Source organism: Centrocercus urophasianus, unplaced genomic scaffold (assembly GCF_019232065.1).
Source record: "Centrocercus urophasianus isolate 14NV4802_14NV808 unplaced genomic scaffold, USGS_Curo_1.0 seq_14, whole genome shotgun sequence".
In the NCBI taxonomy this organism is placed as follows: Eukaryota; Metazoa; Chordata; class Aves; order Galliformes; family Phasianidae; genus Centrocercus; species Centrocercus urophasianus.
The window spans coordinates 15,433,394-15,452,748 of record NW_024884586.1 but is presented as its reverse complement, the minus strand read 5'-3'; the positions used below and the strand labels follow the sequence as shown (position 1 = coordinate 15,452,748).

Here is a 19,355-nt window from a genome sequence, read left to right as displayed (position 1 = left end):
AGTTGGAAGAGATTGTTATGTTCTCATCCAAGTGGCACCTGATTCTTCTGCTTAATTGGATATACACAAAAACATTTAACAACACAGGTTCACATGCAACACTCTAAATGCCCTGAATCAAAATGCTTTGTTGACCTGAAATGTCAGTTTTTGAAATTTCCTTGAAAAAAGGACAGAAAGTACAGCAATCTGGAACCTACTTTTTCTTCTTTCTAGGCCTCCCCACTTCTCACATATCAGAAACCGCCACTTTCTCAGCACGTTTTCTGTGCAACGTGGGTTTGTCTGATTGCAGCACCCTCAAAAAAGAGAGCAGCCTGGGGACACCAAGCCCACCCCAGGTCTCTGTGCTCCCCTTCCCATCCCCAGAGCAGACCTTGCCTGAGCCCAGCTGCAGGTTAAGGCACAGTCCTTGTCATCATATCCGCCCTCCAAAAGGAGCAGGGAGGGAGCAGGTCCGATGTGTCAAGCTGGGGCTGCAGTAGTGCCCTGTGCATATTCAGTGGTGCGGACAAAGGCGTTGCCCAGAGCTTTGAATTAGAAGCATGCGGGTGGGAGGTGGGATCGAACAAAGCAATCGCTGCCAAAGGCCTCGGGCTGCAGTTTATGGATTCAGATCTTGTCTGAGGGCAACAGGCCACATTTGTGCTGCTGTCAGGAGCACCGCGGGAGCTCCTCGTGATGTGGGGTGACACAAATGCTTGGATCACTTCTGCAAAATGGCATTTGCTCCTCACTGCTCACCCCGATGCCACAGCCTTGACTGTTGCCTGAAAACTGCTCATGGGCTTTGGTAAAATTCTGAGAGATTTCTTTACATGCAAATTTCTATTTTAAAAAGTGAACACGACATATTTTGACTTGCCTTGTTTGACAATATCACAGTTATTTCACTTCAATAATGTAAAACATGGTTGTCTCATTTTGTTCTGTGTGCTTTTGTATTACACTGCAATATTTCAATATCGTAGAGCACAGATGGAGCACAGACACTGCTTTAGCTCTTGTATATGTGCTTTGGCATTATCACACTGAAAATTTTATCGTTAACACAGTGAGATGTTTCACCAGCTCCAAGTCAGGACTGCATTTGTTAGGGAATTTTGAATTTTTTCTTTGAAAACACAAATTCAGCTTTTCTTTTCCCCGTTTTCAGCAAACCCAGCCACTGAAATGTCAGATCTCCCCCAGAAGAAATGCTCTGTTTCCTACAGCTTCATTGCTTGGCCTCTGGGCAACTCTCATCTCAGTTCCCAGCAGAGGATCCTTCTGCTTCTCAAAGGACCCCTTGTGCTGGGGGTGACCTCATCGCGGCGCACACTTCAGGACTACTTCCCATTATGGTTTGTCCATGGGGTCTGAGAGAGTTACATGGCTTTCACCCCGTTCCCCCTCTGTTTGCTTCCTCAGCTGGACATACTGGGCAGAGAAACGTGCCACATCACACATCCTTGCCCGAAATCCTTGCTCAGAAAACCGAGTGGCGGCAGCAGGACAGAGCCAGAGCCACCTGCCGCTAACACTGCTCCGTGTGCCAAATGTTTCCAGCATTTGGTGTCTGTTTCCCACATTTCCACTCCCCTTCTCACCTGGCCTGAGCTAACTGAAGTGTCTTAGTGCCTGTGTGCCCCTGCTGGGGATACATGGAAGGATGCACAGATGGAGCTGCCCTGTAGCCCTGGAGAGGAACAGCAGGAATTAGCCAGGCTGCTGGTCACTGGGAGAAGCAAGGGCGAGCCTCCGCGCCCAGGTTCCCTTTGTTTGGTTTTCTGAAGAGAGTTAGTTGTGCGGCAGGCCTCCGGGCTGAACAGCACCACCGAGGGCCTCGCTCCCCTTCGCTGCATTATTACAGAAGCTGGGGACACGCCTGCAGCCTCCGACCTAACCCTGCGCCAGGACAAACCCCCACCCCGGCAGCCTTCCCGGCGGCTTCGGGCTACGCACAGCCTCCCGAAGCACCCCGAGCCTCCTCCCTTCGACCGCCGCTCTTTGTTCCCCGCAGCCCACGGGTGACCTCCGCCGGGGCGGGCGGGGGGCGGCTCGGGGGCGCGGCGGGGCCGGGGCCGCCCCGTCGGGCGGGGCGGGCGAGGGGCGCGGTAAAGCGGCGCCGCGCCGGGGGCCGGGCTCAGTCTGCAGGCAGCGCGGCGCCCGTGCTCGGCTAGTTCTGCTGATTCGCATCGCTGTGCCCATGGGGCAGCGGATCCGGGTCCCCCCGCCAACGCCGAGACTCGCGGCAGCGCGGTGAGTAAGAGCGGATAAGGAAGGGGGCGGCGCCGGCACCGGAGCGCTGCCGGGGGTGGGGAGCACTGGTCCCACCGGGTCCGGGAGCTCGGAGGGAGCCCCAGAGCCGCGCAGGCTGGGATGGAGGAGGACGAGGAGAGCAGAGCAGCCCCGGCTATGGGGACGTCTCCGCCTGCCCGTGCGCTGTGCAACGGGAGGTGCGGGATGGGTGCCGGGGGAGGGTGGGGGAGAGCCGGGGGCGCGGCTGAGCCTTGCGGGGGACGGCGACCGTGTGCCGCTCGGCGAGAGGAGAGCACGTGGGTCCCTCGGTCGGCGGCGGTTTGGGGGCGGCTTCTCCCCGCGCTGCCCGAGGGCTCGGGTCCCGCATCGCATCACCGCGTCCACCTCCGCTTACTCGTGGGGTGACGGCAGGAGCGCGGTGCCCAGGAGTGGCGGGGAGGGCTCGGTCCCGGGGAGCGGTGCCTGTGATGGAGGGAGATGTACGAGCCGTGCTGCAGGATGGAACCAGGCGCGAGGGAGTGCGGGATGGGGTGCGGTTGTTCAGCACTTGGAGGCCTCTGAACCTCCCATACCCCTGCAGCGTCGCAGCTCCCCGAGCAGCTGCCCCTGAGGCAGGGCCGGCAGTCCGAGCTGCCAGCGGTTACATGGGTGCTGTGTAATCCATCTCCTCCTGTCTGGGAGGTGGAAGTGCCAGCGGTGACCAAAGCTGTGTTGACATTAGGGCACCAGCGGTACAGCTGAGCCATGAGAAATTACAGAGTGTGCAAGAGCTCTGGCTATTCTGGACTTGGCATAAATAACTTGCTCGGTAACTCTATCTGTACAAAAGCAAGGTCTGCTGAGTAATGACGTCCAGGGCCTGTGGGTGAGGAGTGTTTTTTAAAAATAAATAAATAGCAGTTATCCTTTAGACAGGGAAGTTCTTACCCTCAGAGGAAGTTATCATAGGTTTCGGTGAAAACCACAAATAAGCGAGTTCCTGAGACTGGGCACGAAGGTACCCAGCTGTTCATAGCCACGTCTTGTCCCTGGTGCACGCACAGTGTGGGAAGGATGCTGTGAGCCAGCGGTGTCCCAGTGCCTGCAACAGGGCAAGTGGGGTTTGGTTTCTTTCAATTGTGTCCTTGTTTGTACGCTTGTGCGTAAAGAGGAGGGTGGCTCATCCCAAGCAGGAGGCTGCAGAGATAGCGTCTGTCTGTGATCTCAGGAGACACTTGTCCCTTCTGCTGGCAGAGCTGTAGCGAGGATTTATTGCAGAGAGGACAGGACAGCAGAGCATCTCCAGAGACATGCCTTGCGGGTCCATTAGATCCACAGAAGAGTAAACCAGTGAGATGCTCTGCCTGAGGCTTTCTATCCATTTGGAGCTGCTGGAGGCTGATCCAAAGGAAAATGCTCCTGTTCCCAATGAGCACTGAGTGCACTCAGAGAACTGAGAGAACATCTCCAGCTGCTGGTTGCTTGTCCTGCAGCACTCTAGAGGCCCAGGTTAGCAGCGGGGCTGCACTGAAAAAGGGCTGTGCCAGTTACTGGCCATATACCTCATTGGGAGCTGTTTGAAGCTCAGTTTGTTCCTTGCCATGTGTGTACCATAGCCAGTACCCAAACCTCTGATGAGGTCTGCTTGGATGCTGCCCGAACACAAAAACCACCTTGACTTGGGTGCTCACAATGTGGGCTGCACCTAGGGGATCAGGCCGTGGGAGTCTGTCTCCTGCTGCTTTGCCTTGGGTTCCAGGCATAAAGGCCTATGTGCAGGAGAAAGATGCTGAGATTGTTTATGTTCTGATTTTGTCCTCACGCTGGGGGAATGGCCTGGTGACCTTGGCACCACTGGGACATTATTTATAGAAAGACTTTCTGAGTTTTGTGAGTTTTTTTTAAATGTAAGAATGTAAAAACAAGTCTTGGGAGAAAAAGACCCAATTTTTCCCCCAAATATATTTGGACTTTCTCCAGACCAACAAAAGCAGAACCTCAGAGGTCACCAGGTGTTCCCTGAAGCATCATTCCCTCCCTTTTCCTGGAAAATGTGGGTTCAATTCTGTCTGTGGGCTGGCATGAGTCCGCTCTGAGTTGGAAGGGTTCGTGCACAAGATGCTAAAAGATTTTCACAGAGACAAACCCAGCTACAGCCAGAGAATGCTTTGTAGCTCAGACATGAAGGAGAATGATAAATGACCCTCTGGCCGCCTTCAGTTTCTTCTGTTTGTGAGGTTCTTTGCCACGTGCAGGGGCTAATGCCACTCCAGGCATGTCTCTGCCCATCTGTGGTGTTGCACTATGCCCAAAGAGCAGATGGAGAGCACCAGGCTATGGGATGTGTGGGGCCCTGCGGGACAGTCTCTGCATGGGGCCGTGTTGCCTCCAGTGCTCAGCTTAACCACACAGTCGATGTTCACCTGGGCAATCCCTGCCAGACCTTGGCTGGACTGTGTGCTGTATTACCCAGCTCCCTTGGTGGGATTCAAACAGGGACCCAAAGGGATGTCCAGAGCTGCAAATGATGGCAGTCAGAAAGCTGTCATCCACATTTACCCTGTGCTCATTTTCTGCTATTGGCCCAGTGGGCTCAGAAGCCCATTCAGAAAGGCTGGTAGCAGGCTCTGTGGCTGCTGAGCTTCCTTGAAGTTACTGCCAGGGATTTGATTTAAGATCACCCAAGTCAAAGGCACTGAGAGAGCATGGGGAGAGCAGCCAGGAATCAATCAAACATGGTGGTTTCTTCTAGGGAGTGCCATTAGCAGCACGAGTGATGTAGCAGAGGTGCATGTGCTGGAGCACCAGGATATGCTGCCTGTAGCAGCCCAGTGTCTGAAGGGATTCTGTGCTTCACAGGGACATGAACGCACAGCCCCTTTGCAGCTGCCTGCTGCTGCCTGCAGCAGAGAAATCCCTCCTTTTCTTATTAAAATCAGGCAGGCTTCAACTGTGGGCCCTGGCACAGGGGGAAAGCAGGTGCAGGCAGAGCTCCACACAAAGGCTTGTGGCTGTGTCATTGGTGGTTGCATCCTGCCTGGGTTGAGAAAGTAAACAGTCTGAAGCTGTGTCAGCATCTGAACAAGAGAGTGTCAGGGAAAACCCACAAATCTTCAGGAAACCCTGCGGGTGACTCAGCTGGTGGTTTTGTCCGAGCACAAATTTGTTCAGTAACCCATGATTTCAACAGAAGGGCTCTTTTGTGCTGGTTCCATCTGATGAGCAAAGTGCAGACCTCTGGTCGTTCGGCTGTTTGTGGCCATGGAGAGCCTTGAGACTTTATTTCAGGAGTCTTATTGCTGAGCCATAAAATCACTCCAGCCCGCATTAGATGCTACCATGCCATACAGAGCTTAAGGAGCCGTGTGCCTACAGAAATGGCATTCTGGATTGTTGACCATGGAGGAATTTAAGAACGCAGGGTGTTCTCTTGAGAATCACAGTATTTTAAAGGTACATGATTTTTAAGTCCCTCTGAATTCTTTTATTGAACACTAAATTTTAGCTGCCTGGCACTTCACGTGGGGTTGTATTTCAAGGAGACGGAAGCCCGAGCTGCCTCTTGTAAAGAGAGAGGTAAATGCAAACAACACAGAAGCACTGCGTGCAGAGGGGGCTTTTCACAGCTGGTCGTGTGCTGTCTGAATTCAGCTGGAATTTGCTCGTGACTTGGGAAGAAAGTTACTGCAAAAGTAAGCAGCAGTAAGAGCACCCAAACTTTGCTTCACAGAAAGCAGGAGTCTGCCAGGAGTCAAAGGCTGCACTTAACTTGGACGCAGTAACTGAGAATAAAATTAAGCTGCCAGCACTGAAGTCTCAGCAAGTGCTGGCTGTAGTTCGGCATGTTTCTGAGCAGCAGACACCTGTAATGTATCTGTCACCCTCCTGCCTGCCCTGCCCTGTGTATGTACACACATGCACGTATACACATGAGCACCGCTGCTGATGTATGATGCTGATATTACTGGAGCTTGTTGTATCCAGTATTCTGAGAACCTCTCAGTTCTTCCTGTCTCTGGAAGTGACAACCTGACAGCAAGGCTATTGATGCTGTGCTCTGTCTGATGCCCAACCCTTTGCTTTCCCTCTGCTATAAAAAGAGAAATCTTGCTGTAGTTCCTTAGGCTGCTGTGCATCCTCTGTGGCTGTGACTTAGGAGCAGGTCCGCCGAGGACATCACTTTTCCATGCACAGCAGAAGAGAAGGGAACCCCTTTCCTTGTAGATTGTTTGTTGTCAGGTTTTTATAATCCCAAAGCGTGACTCTCTGCTGTGAGGTGGGCAGAAGTGAGATAGTGTTTGCCTGGAACATGTAGTGAGAAGCTGAATTCTAAAATCAGGAGTTCCTATATGTGCATTGCCTATATATAATTGTAACCAAAAGCCTCATGTAGCTCGGTGCATGGAAGGAACCTTTCCAAAAGAAGATGCAGCCCGTCCTACAGTAGGCACCAATGAGGGTGGCTTCCCTTGCCTGCTTCCCAGGCAGCCAGAAATGGGGAGAGGAGGAGAACTCTGGGTCCGTGACACATTTCACACTTCAAGCCCCACTCTCTTCACCTGTGAAATGCATTTATCCTGTGACAGGAGCAGACTGTCTCTGTGCTCCTTGCAGGGCACTTAGCTGGCCTCTTGTGGAAACTGGAGAACACTCGCATCCAAGCTGCTGTCTCTTTTTCAGTCTGCAGGTTCTTCATATTATCATCTTTTTCTTTTGAAACCTTTCTAAAGGGTGCTTGTGTACTGAGTGCCCATTGCTGATAGCATGCATTATGAAATCTGAAAGGAAGGTTGAGATTAAATGTCACGCACTTCACAGTTGGGGAATTCAAAGTGTCTTGTTGATCTGTGCATAATTCGGAGGCAGCTCATGCATAAACAAACATGTGCACATACACGCGCACACATGCATACACACAGTGCCTTCCCCTGAATTAGCAGCCAAAGAAAAAGCAAAGTCAGGTTTGTGTGAGCTGCTTGCCGGGAGCTGAACAGCATCTGTGGGAAAAGGCTGTGGGTTCTGCTGGAGATGAACCTGGGCAGTGGTTTTGTTTTTCCATGAAGAATGGACAGATGGAATGGGGAAAGCTTAAACAGCCTGGGTGAGGTTGCATAGAGGGGCAGCACTGCTGACAGGCAAGGCAGCAAACCTTCTGTTCTCATGTCGCCAGCTATTTAGAAGTTTCCCTTCCCGAAATCGGTGCTGTCTCTGTTTGCCCAGCCTGAGGAGTTCTGCATCTTAACGTCTTTAACGTTAACCTGTTGCTATAGAAACCAGAAGGGTGTCAGAGGGAGATTCTTGCCACTTTCGGGTAAGCTACCAAATAGTTGCAGTATCTGTTGCACTGGGAGCCTGTCCCTGCTGGGTTTCTGCTAAGCATCTCCTAAGCCTATCTGAGCCGTTGGGGAGTGGTGAACCGGGAGCTGCAATTGTGTGTAAATGAGCAGGGCTTAACGCTGGCAAATCGCTTTGGGAGGAAGTGAGCACATGGTCCCAGGGTGATTGGTGGGGCTGAGAGATGAAATCTGGCATCTGCCTCCTGCGTGGTGAATGGAGCAGAAGGTAGCTTCTCCCTGACCTCCCACCGCTGGCTTGCTCCCCGTGTTCTGCTGTCCCATGAGACTGAGGTACAGGCAATGCCAAAATGCTCCTCTGGTCTGGCAGCTCAACACTGAGCAGAGGGGAGCAAAGATCGCCTCCTTTCTTCCTCAGCTCAAACCATATCTTTCTTATTTATTTAAGCACATATGTGCTGTACAAGATACATGCACATAAAAGCACATGAATGTGAATTAGTAGCATGTGGGTTGTGGCCATGCGGTATGGGAAATATCCTACTGCATAGGGTTGATGAGAAGTAGCTGTTGGCTGGTGCTCGTGGAGGCCATCCCATCTCAGGACGGATTTACAGGCGCTCTGCTTGGTAGAAGAAAATCTTGTCACTTGCACAAGGAAAGACCTGAGTGCTGAGGCAGTCTATGTGTCTGGGGCTCAGAAAGTGTCCTGCCCAGACTAAAAGGCACTCTCACTGCTTAATGCAAATGTATTTGTCTGCCCTTTCCCCCCTCTTTGTGTGTGCCTAGGCTGCACATCTGGTCAGATTGTGGCAGAGGGTGGGAGAAGAGGAGCCTTTTGTGTTTTCTTTCTATTTTTTTCCTTTTTACAAAACTGGAAGCAAAAAGGACCCTGCTGGTGCTGGGGATTCTCCCAGCCAGCTGTTCTCAGGCTGGGGCTGCATATCCATATGCAATGCAGGTCAAAAGTCTGCTTATAGGATGCAGGAGCAGTACAGCCGTATTGATTTTATTTTCTGTTTCATGTTCGTAGCCATTGTAGTAGTTTCTAAATTGCAGTCATTACATTGTATGAGTTAACCTGCTGGACTGCAGATGTAGAAATAGTGTTGCTGGAGATGCAGCCATCAAGAATAGCTTTGAAATTACAGTCTCGGTGATGAAATGCAAAAGGACATTGTGCTTGCTTTGTGGCTGAGGGGGCTGAGCATTCCCAAATGTAATTTTTGTATCATTTCCTTTTTGAGTTCTGGACAGGGGCAGAGCTGGATGATGGTTAGGAGCAAAGGGCATCGATTTCATGGAGAGTTTATGAATGGAAATTGTGGAGAGTCTGTGGGCACGATGGAGAGAAAGTCTGAGGTTTCAGGTTGGTGGTGGAAGTGCAAGCAGCCCCATGTCAGCATCCTGCAGTCCGTGGCTGTGGCTCTGCCATAGGTAAGGCAGTGTATATCTGGGCTTCTCCCCGCCCCCAGGGTTATTCTCTGTGGGGTTTCTTTGAGCCTCTCTCATTGCTCAGGTGTGAGACAGAGGAGATGACAGACAGATTTTCTTTACAATAGACCTTTGAAACGTTTGAAAGCCCTGTTTTTCCAGCAGCTAAGCTCAATATGTGTTTTCTGGGGGGGTTGGTTTTTCTCTTCCTTTTTTTTCCTTTCTTTTTTTTAACCAGTGTATGCATGAGGGTTTTATTTTTCCTTCTAATGCTTCCCTGTAGAACTCATCTGCAGGACAGATGGCCCACTGAGCTGCTGGGACCGTCTTTGCAAACACCTGTCTGAGACAGCTGGGAAATCAAGGAGGAATTCTCTTTTCATTCCCTTAAAGAAAAACAGCATCCATTCCTGACTTATTTCATCTCCTCTTTCATCCTCCTGGCTCCTGTGTGCCCCATGGCACTCAAATCCTTGGGGTCATCAGCTCATGATGTCTAAGTTATCTGTGTCCCCAGCACATGTGGGTGCTGTGCATGATGGTAGCTGTGGGTCTGCAGGGTTTCTGCCTGAGTGTGCTAGAGTCACGGACTTACTCTGTATGCTGCTGCTGGCTGCAGAGCAGCATTTCTTGCCTGAGGTGGAGCCTATGGCTCGGGCTCACTGTTGGTGTGTTGCTGCAGGTGGTAGTTAGCAGAGCAGCAGGGCTGTGGTCGTTGGATTTAATTATTGCTCCTTGAGAAGCAAACAGAGCTTTTTTTAATTTTCTGCTGGGGAAACTGAGCCCTTGGCAGCTTTGGATTGCTGTATAACACTTCCTGTGACACAGAAAGAAACTTTCCTGTTCTGTCTGCAAGAGGAAATTGGAAGCCTATGGGCAATGAGGAGCTGGGGGACACACTCCTGATGCTACAGCTGGGCCCTGGTTCATGGTGCTCCTGGGGATGGGAGTCCCGTGTGCCTGGCTTGTTCCGGGTGAGAAGTCACACAGAAGCAGCCTCTTTGCTTGGTTGTATTGACTGTGCCAGGCTGGGCAGGAGCAGCAGCCCCATCACACTGCTCTGATGGTTGAGTTCTAGTTGCCTTACTGCCTGGGCATCCCATTATTTTCAGCTGGATCAGGTCTGACCCTGTGTGGTCTCTAGGACTTCCTGACTGCAGAAACTACTTGGGTGTTTCTGCTAGGCTAGTGATCTGTACCTTTCAGTTTGGGCAAGGCTTGCTCTGTATTCCTCCCAGCAGAAAACATGACTGATCTTGTTATTGTTTTAGGATCTGCTGGTAGCCCGGAATGTGCAAAGCCACGTGCTGCAGCTGGCATGGAGCAAATCCACTGGGAAGTGGGGAGAGTGATGCTCTGGCAGAGAGGTCTTAATCATTTCAAATCCCAGCTCTAAGATAGAACTCTAGGAAAGGGCTGGCTCGCAGCTGCAGAAACACAACATGGAGATGGCTGCACCTCTGTTGTTACCTCGACCAGGGGGAGATCTGCCTCAGGTCCATCACGGATACCCCTGAACATGGTGCGCCTTTCTGTGTGCGAGGGGGTGTCTTAGATCCTGCTTACTGAGTCAACAGTCAAGTGTTTGCAGGAGCAAAAGTGGTGAGTACCTCTGTGGATGCCATCTTTAATCTCCTTGTGTTTCCAGAGAAGGATATCAGCTGTCCCTCGGCTGGAGGGCCATAGTGAGGCAGGGTTGTGAGACACCGAGATACTTTGGTGATGAGTCTCTTGGAAAATAAAAGAAAAACTTTCATATTAATTTCCACCAATATTTCCAATTTCCAATATCTTTGCTTTTCTGACTGATGTTGCTCTTATTTGAATCCTCTGATCTGTGCACCCACTTCTTTGCTGTGCCCCTGTGTTTGAGCCCAGACTTTGTTTCTGCCCACTCAGGTATCCCTGGCACAAGAAGACATGGTTTTGCTTGCCTGGCTCAGATCCCACACCTGTGAAATGCCTCTTCAGGTTATGTGGGGAACACCAGGGGCTAGCAGGTGCAGTGGCAACCTGTGGTATTGTGAAATGCGTGGTATAATGCTGCATCTTGGTGTTAATTGGTGGCTTTCAACTGCTTGGCCAATAAAGATGCTTGGGCATGGCAGGTTTGCTGTCAGAGTTCCAGCAAAGAATCATCCACTGTGTGAGTATAACACCATCTTGGTTAAATGTGTGGCACCAACAAATCACAGTGGGCTCAAGACCTTGGGTTGCCTGTGGCATACTGACTTAGGAGCTCTGAAACCAGCAGCTCCAGCTGCTGAAATGTTGTCATATGCGTGGCTGGAGCATGTGAGGAGAAGAGTTCTCGGAAGAAAAGAAGCCCTCTTTCATCTGCACTAGGTGTTGCCCATTGCTGGGGGTGCATAGGAGTTTCCTGTGTGTGCTGATTGATCTGCTCAGCCACTGGGATACTGGAAAAGAGGATTGAGGAGAAAATCAAGGCAGGATGAGTTGGAGGTTCCCTTTTGAAAACGCGTATGCTAATAGAAAACATCCTCAGAACTCTCAGTGCGTCAGGATACATTAATGTAAGTGTAACATTGTTCAAATCCTCGGCATCTTCTGTCTGAATGTCACTGAATTAGTACTAATGCATTCATTAGCTCATTCTTCATTAATATTCAATATTCATTAGACTGGCTCCTTCCCTGGAAGATGGGGATAATGAGACGTGGCATTGGCTGCAGGGCTGTGCCACAGCTGTGCTTAGCACAGTGGGAGCCTGGTTTTGTGCATCAGAATGGCCTTCAGTGATTATTTTAGCGGCATTTTTAGCTGGCTTGTGCTGTTCCGGCTCTTGGCCACTGGTTTGCCACAAATTAGTGGAAATTCTTCGTGGGAGAGCAGTGCTAATTTATTGACATCATCATTTCCACCAGCTCACGCCCTGAAGGCAACTGGCAATGCAACTGCTGAAGCCAAATTTTGATCTGTTTGCCTGTGGTCAGAATTGCAAGGCTGCCCATGTAATCCCAGAGCCATTTATCCCTCTTAGCCTACAAATTCTCCCTTTAACCCCCACTGCCTCCCTTTATGTCACACCCTCAGGATTCTTTGCATTTGAAGATGTCTTTTTTTTTTTTTTAACTCTTTGTAAAGTAAAAAACCAAAGTGTGAGGGAAGGGAGAGGCCACAGCCCTGCAGCTGGAGGTGCCCAGCACATCTGTGGGGTGAAGGGGCACTCCCAATGGCTGCTATCACAGCACACTTGGGACACTGCATCCTCCACTCTGTTCTACCAGCAGTCACCTTTTGATCTTCTTGCTTTATGCTGCAGTGTGGGAGTGGGTAAAACAGCTTGCAGTTTCTTTCTGTTTCTCAGTTTTTAAGTGTTTCTAGACGGTGGCTGCTACAGGCAGTGACCTTCTGGGAACCTGGGCTTAGACCAGAAAAAGCCCCTCCAATCCAAAAGAAGCAAAGCCTGGAGTAACTGAACTGGCTTGCTGAAAAACATCTTGCCTGGGATTGCTGAAGGGGTCTTGTTAAATACTAGAGCACTGAATTCAGCCTTTACATTGTCCCAGCAAGTTCTCTTAGATTTGCATCACAAAGAGTTATGCCAGTGTGCTCTGAGGTCCTGCAGAAGTGACTCTGCTCCAGTGGACAACACTGGAGAAATTTTCCTGAGAGGCAAATCCTTTGCAAGACAGCGGGAGAACACTTGTATGCACAATGCCAACAGACTGACACCTCATTTCATGAGTCCCTGAGGACTCGTGAATTCTTTAGACATGAGCATAAATTCTGTTCTCCTGAGACAGCCACGAGAAAGTGCAACTGGAATGAAGGATTGCCTGTGCTTGATTCCTATGCTTGCTGGGACCAGCTGAGCCATGTCTGCTGCCTGTGGGGGACCTTTCTGCTGCTCTCTTGGGGGCTGAAATGGCAAGTGAAAATATATTTTTGTGTTTGGCTGAGTTTAGATGAAAGGAAGACAAATTAGCAGGCAAGACTTCACGAATCAAGAGTTTCCTGGGTTTTAGGACTGGATGATGATGTAGAGTGATTTTTCTTGACACCTCCGCACTTACTCAGAAGTTGTCTTTTCTGTCTCAGCTTCTGTCAGTTATCTCTGCCTTGTCTTTTCCTAGCCAGTATTTGCGCTCTGTTTGCCGTCAAATTTGTTTCCCAGGAAGCAACATGTCCTCACAGAGGATCTTGCCTCTGGAATCTTGCGTCTGTAGGGCTGATGTGTTCTGGCACTACACTGGGCTGCAGTGTCTGGGGGGGAAAAGCAAACAAATATCTGAGATCTGCATGGCATTTTGCCCAAGATAGAGCTGGAGGGTGTAATGCATGGTGAGCAGAAAGAGACAAAAAGCAGAGCATCATTTAATGACTTCAGTTCCTCTCATCTGGGAAATGTTTAACAACAGTTAATTGCCTTAGTGTGCGAAGAGGCAAAGAGGTACCATGTTCCTAAAGGGCCACAGACACTGCTGTGCTGGAACGTACCTTGTTTGATGGGCATGGTGGCGATGGGTTGCTGGGTGGACTAAATGATCTAATGATCTTGGTGGTCTTTTCCATCATTAACGTTGGTTAGGTCCGAACAGCTCACAGCACATGCTGGTGAAGCTCAAGGCTGCACTCAGTGCATAGGGATGCACACAAGGCACATTATGGATGGCAGTATGGTGCCCATGCTCACACAGCTCCTGTGGCAGAGGCCGTCTAGGCAGGGCAGCCCATTTGGTGCTTCAGTGGCCACACTGCTGATTCTTTATTTCCTCTCCAGCAGGTCGTGGTGACAGCTGTGCCGTCCTCCTTGCAGACCTGGACAACTTCCCCACAGCTGGGATGGGCAGCCCACAGCTCCCTACCTCAGCATCAGGGCGATGAGGAGCCATCTGCTGGCCTAGCAGAAGGGCTTTTGTGCTTTTTTTTTTTTTTTTTTAAATTTTTGTTTTCTGAACCCTGTGAGATTCCATGTGAAAACACTTCCTACAGCCTCGCAGCTGTGAGCCCTCTGGGCTGGAGGCAACAGCTCTCCCTCTGTGGCCAGGCCAGCAGGAGAATTGTACCCCAGGCTGCCCTGCAAGTGTGGGGCCCAGCCCCACAGCATTCCCAGCCAGTGTGGCTCAGGCTTCTCCCCTCAGCTCTCCCAGCAGCGGATCGGAGGCCTGTGGCCCACCCACCACCATGGCAGCCAAGCAGCCCCCGCCGCTGATGAAGAAGCATAGCCAGACTGACCTGGTGAGCAGGTTGAAGACACGCAAGATCCTGGGGGTCGGTGGCGAGGATGATGATGGCGAGGTCCATCGCTCCAAGGTGAGAGGCACTGGGTCACCAGTGGTGTAGGAAACGTCCCTGGTCCCCCCCTGGGATGCTCCATGCTGTTCCCTGCAGTGATGAGGCCATTGCTGCAGGGAAGCAGACAGCAAATCTGTGAAATGCCCTCCAGTGGGTAACTAAAGCACGTGTCACTTTATTTTCTGCAGCCTCTATGACAAAACCAGGTCTACCAGCTCTGCCCTGTAAGGGCTGCCACAACAAAATTGTTGCTGCCCTTTAGCAGGGCCAGGCGCTGTAACCTGGTGGATGCACAAAAGCTGCCTGAAAACACCTTTCACAGTAAAAGAACTGAGCTCTGCCTTTAAGTAGTTTTAATCCATTGGTGAAATGTTATTATTGAGACACCCATTATCCAGCTCAGCACCAGCAGAGCAAAGCTCAGCCAATTATGCTGCTCGTCACATACCAGTTACCTGTGCCCTGCAAATTGCAGCAGTGATTCAAGAAACAAAGTGGCGCCTCTCTGAAGAGGTCTGAATTGCAAATGAATGTGCACAATCTGTTTCAGCAAAATACCAGAGCATGGAGAGTAAGGACTCATCTCTCAAGAGCCCTGTCCCAAGTGCTCTCTTGAGCACTGCCTGGCTCCTGCCCTCCTACGAATCATCCTGCACCTCTTTTCTATGGTAAATTCGCAAGCAGTTCTGCCTCTACAGCTGTGGTGGTTCATCAGTGAGGATCAACAGGCTACATGTGGGAAGAGGCAGATCCCTACTTACCTAGTAGTGAGAAACAGAAATTAACATTCTGTTAATTAACATCAGCCCTACTGATCCTGGTTAGGAGCAGTGAAAGCTGCAGACCCTGATGAAAATCAAGTCAGTCTTCAGCAGGTTTTGGGACTAAGGGATTGTAAAGGAATTTTTTTTTTTTTTTTTTTTTTTTTTGTCCTCCTATCAGCCGTCTTGAAGATAAACTCCCACCTGGGGTTAACGTGTGTCCTCTGGGATGACAAATGCTGCCTAAAGGCTGGGGAAGCATCTGCTCAGTCACCTTGTGCCTTTTCTTTGAATTTCAGATTAGTCAAGTCCTGGGAAATGAAATCAAGTTTGCTGTCCGGGAACCCTTGGGGCTCAGGTAAGACACAGGCACACCTCAGAACTGGCCCATTAGAGAGCATCTGGCCACTCTTCCTGCCAGCCCTTGTCCCCAGCACCATATAGCCTCACTGCTCCCTGCAGGGGTATCTCAGGGCTGCAGAGCCAAACTGGTCCTGCTTTCTTCCCCTGTGAACAGCTTGAATGACATCAGCTCTGGTCTCTTAGCAGGTGCTGGAAAGTGTGGGGGCTGTACAGGGCCAGAGGTGCTCCCTATCCTCTTCGTAAAGTCCCTTCCCAGCTCCCAACCAGTGTGTGTGCAGGGTGGGATTTCAGCTCTCCCTGGCTAGTGAGGCTGGAACTAACAGCGTGCAGAGGGCCCACATCCTTGTGCAGAAGACCTGTGACTGCCTCAGCTGCATGAGGATGGAGAATAACTATAACCATGCAGACAGCCAGGAGCGTGTTGTGAAGCAGGAGTGATATGTTTGTCTCTGTGCTCACTGTAGGTCCTCTGTCTTCCATGCAGGGTCTGGCAGCTGGTTTCCGCCGTCATGTTTTCCGGGGTGGCCATCATGGTAAGTGAGGGCAGCAGCCTAGGCACCACCAGCTCCTAGATGCCACAGTGTGGCTCCTCAGCGATTTATACCCCTTTCTCTGCCTTCTACAACCACCGCTGCTTTCTCCTGAGAGGCCTTTGCCCTCACTGTAACTCTGCAATGAGTTTTGCCAGCAGTGCCCTTGGCAGTTTGTTCCCATTTCCAGAGTCTGTTTTCATTTGCAGGTTCATAAACCTCACACGGCACGACAGCCTTGCTCGTAGAAACTGGCCTTAGAGTGAGCAGCCGACACACTGTTATCTCTCACACCTGCTTAATTTCCAGTTTCCTGGCCAAGGGCTCTGATCACATCAAGCACCACTTCCCCCTGCCCGAGATAGCACATTCTGACAGAGCTGGCAAGGTGCTGCTGAGCCTCTCCCATTCCTCCTCCAGGCCCTGGCTTTCCCTGATCAGCTCTACGATGCCATCTTCAACGAGGAGTCAGTGAGCAGCAAGACTCCCATCCGGCTCTATGGAGGAGCCCTACTCAGTGAGTGCTATGCCAGCATTGGGTGTGGAGCAGTAGGGTGAGAGGGCAGGAGGGGAAAAAGGGCAGAGGGTTTGTTACAATCAGAAAGGTCAACACACTATAGTATACTATAAGGTACAGGAGCATAAGGAGCTTAGTAGCAAAGGGACTAGTGCTAATAGAATAGTGTTACAAAGTGAAAGTGCTCACCCAGCTCTGAAGAACAAGACTCCATGGAAAACTCTGCAAGGGAAGGATCTCTGGTTGGAGATTCTTTCCTAGTGGCCATCAGCCCCTAAGTGAGGTCTGAGAGGTGCAGCCAGGCTCCACCCCTTCAGGTCACACAGCTGAATTGCCTTCACCTGTGCTCCTGGGGCTGACGAGGTCCTTTTCCCAGGTGCTCAATCAGTGGTTTAGGCTGTGAGTCAACAGTTCCCATTCACAATGGCATCCTGTGACTGCTGTGCTCGTGAGCTGCACTACCAGGCAATACAGCTGCTGGGCACTCACCCAGCCTCCTTTTAGAGGCTGTCAACTTGTGGTGCCTGATGCAAAAAGGCAGCTGGGTGCTGGCAAGGTGTGCTTGGGGAGGTGGCTGGGGTGGAAGGCAGGCAGCAGGGCTGGGAAGCCCTCACATAGGTGGGCTGGCGGCTGCCTGCTTCCTGCAGGCTACAGCAGCATCTCGTGGGGATGGCTGGAAGTGCAGCCGCCACAATGGGCAAAGGGAAGCACAGCTGCTGGCAGTGCTGCTTCCCGTGCATCCAGCCCCTGGGTGCTGAAACGCTTCACCTGGAGCAGGCGGGTGGGCTGCCCTGTCTTGGTGTTTCCTGGCCCTAGGAGCAGCTGTGCTGTTTTTGATCGGCAGGCATCTCGCTCATCATGTGGAACGCTCTATACACGGCTGAGAAAGTCATCATCCGCTGGACCCTGCTGACAGAGGCGTGTTACTTTGCCGTGCAGTTCCTGGGTGAGCAGCTGAGACTGGAGGAAGAAGCATGGGGTTGGGTGTGGGCTGTGACTCTAGCTCAGGGAGAGGGATTGTACCTAGCACCCCACGCTCAGCTGTCCCTGTGCTGAGTCTAGCCAGCATTACAGAGGGCTTCTTTGCTCTACCAGACAAGGCAGAGATTAAAACTGTCTCTGGAGACATTTTCTCTGTCAGCTGCTCTCCCTTTTCATTCCCCTGCCTCCGGCTGCTCACCAGAGGGAGCCCAGGTAAAGGGAAGATGCCAATTGATCTATTTGCCAATTCATCCAATTGCTACCCTAGAACATCCTGGCCTTTGTAGTCAGCACAGGTCACCTCCTGGAAGGGTTGCTGAGATGTTGGGTCTGTCCAGAGGAGGCTGTGGTAACCTACATAAAAAGGGAGGGAATTCCAGTCTTACCAAAACAGAGGGTCGTAGCTCAGCTTGTTTTTTGGGGAGCGTATCTATATTTAGTACTTGAAGGTTTTTTGTATTGTGTGTTGGCAGTTCACTAATTGCGTTATAAAGTAGCTTGTATTTTTAACAGAAAAGAGATGCTCAGGAAACTGGGAGTGGGCCATGCACATCTTATGGGTGCTTCTACGTATTTATCAGCACTGAAGAGGTTGAACCACACAGCAAGCTTAAGAATAGATCCCAAGGTTAACACTTGAGTCCAGGCATCAGACTGCTGACTGTGTCTGTACAGAGCTAACTTTAGAGAAGTGCCCTTATTAATGGGAGCCCTGTGTACCTGTAGCTATGTTAAGGCTGTGAAATCAATCTACCTAAGCACTTGTGTTGCAGGTTTGCTGCATGTGTGAAGGTGGAAAGCCTTTGCATTCCCAAGGCTCAGCAGGTCTCTCCAAGAAGCTACGTTAGAGGGCAGTAGCAAGCAGGGATGTGTCACTCAGTTTGTTTTCCTCTACCTTTCTCTGCCTGAGTTCTTTCCTTCTCTTCCAGTTACCACCGTCTCCCTGGTTGAGAGCAGCCGAATGGCCACGGGTGCTGTACTCCTCCTGGTCAGCCGAGTCTTCTTTGTTCTCATCAGCATTTATTATTATTACCAAGTTGGACGCCGTCCCAAGAAAGTCTAATTCCTGGGCTTTTTGTCATGGGAAGGGTGGGAGGGGGGGTTTGTGTCGGTAATTTTGCATTATAACTTTTCTTTTGTTAGTCCCTTTTTGTTATAAAGTGATTTACTTCCTTTCCACTTACCGGCATGAATCAGTGTGTAACTCGGTGCTGGTGGCATTGTCAGGTGATGTCTGGGGAGAGCAGCATCCTGCGGAACCCCCAGCAGCCCCTCTGCAGGTGGCAAGTGAAGAGCATAAGGGTGGGCTCAGGGAAAGGAGCCAGGTTCCTGGAGAACTGGCTGATGGGATCACAGGCTCTGAAACCCTTAAACAAAGCACAAAACAAGAAACCAAATCTCTGTCCAGTGAAGGACTCGTCTGCTCTCTTTGGTGAGTCTCACATGTGCCTCTTGGCATGCATCCTCGTGTGCCTGGCCCATGTCCCTGTTAGCACGTGCTGACTGCTTGTCTGGATGGGAGCTTGTTGGGGGTCAGTGCTGCTGAGTTTGCAGACAGCTGTTCTTCCCTTGCTGCTGGAGATGCTAGTCCTGGTTTTATTTTTGCACAGGGTGCTTGCAAAGCTTGGCAGGAGAGGCAGTGAAAGAAACTCCTTGCTTGTTCCCCATGTAGGGACAGCACTGGGAACAGTGGCACAGCTTGAACTATACTAGGTGAGAAGTAAAGGAAACTACTGAAAAAAGCCTGTTAAGCAGAGACATCCCTTTGGTTGGGATGTTTCATGACGTTCCTAGGCCAGCATCCTGTCTCCTTCATCCCAGAACACTTCTTACAGCAGCAGCTTTGCAGTAGTTTTGGTAGTGGTGACTGTGAGGCAGAGGGGATGTGGCTTCAGTTAAGTGGGAACTGGAGTCTGTTGTGAAAGCAGTGAGTTTGTCGGACCAAAGCTTGTCCCACTGAGGTGCTTAGGATACTGTTCAACTGCTGCAAAGAACA

At 50.8% G+C, this 19,355-nt stretch overlaps 1 protein-coding gene across 2 annotated transcripts; it reads left to right on the top strand.

Moving 5' to 3' along the window:
• Positions 1–2,166: 2,166 nt before the first annotated feature.
• Positions 2,167–18,422, top strand: TP53I11 (tumor protein p53 inducible protein 11). 2 transcript variants are annotated; one of them, XM_042814367.1, is made up of 7 exons: positions 2,167–2,241; positions 13,696–14,225; positions 15,268–15,326; positions 15,816–15,864; positions 16,282–16,378; positions 17,223–17,324; positions 18,289–18,422. In XM_042814367.1, the coding sequence occupies exons 2-7, from the start codon at positions 14,097–14,099 to the stop codon at positions 18,420–18,422; spliced, it is 570 nt and encodes a 189-aa protein (XP_042670301.1). In that variant the 5' UTR covers positions 2,167–2,241; positions 13,696–14,096. The 2 variants fall into 2 exon arrangements, with proteins under 2 accessions (XP_042670301.1, XP_042670300.1); XM_042814366.1 differs by having other exon boundaries at positions 2,180–2,241; positions 13,693–14,225.
• Positions 18,423–19,355: the final 933 nt, after the last annotated feature.

What these genes read in the sequence shown, in the direction of transcription:
- TP53I11 (XM_042814367.1), top strand. Translation starts at nt 14,097, where the DNA reads ATGGCAGCCAAGCAGCCCCCGCCGCTGATGAAGAAGCATAGCCAGACT. An exon ending in GCGAGGTCCATCGCTCCAAG is followed by an intron (nt 14,226 to 15,267) that starts GTGAGAGGCACT and finishes TTTGAATTTCAG; the next exon opens with ATTAGTCAAGTCCTGGGAAA. An exon ending in CGGGAACCCTTGGGGCTCAG is followed by an intron (nt 15,327 to 15,815) that starts GTAAGACACAGG and finishes TCTTCCATGCAG; the next exon opens with GGTCTGGCAGCTGGTTTCCG.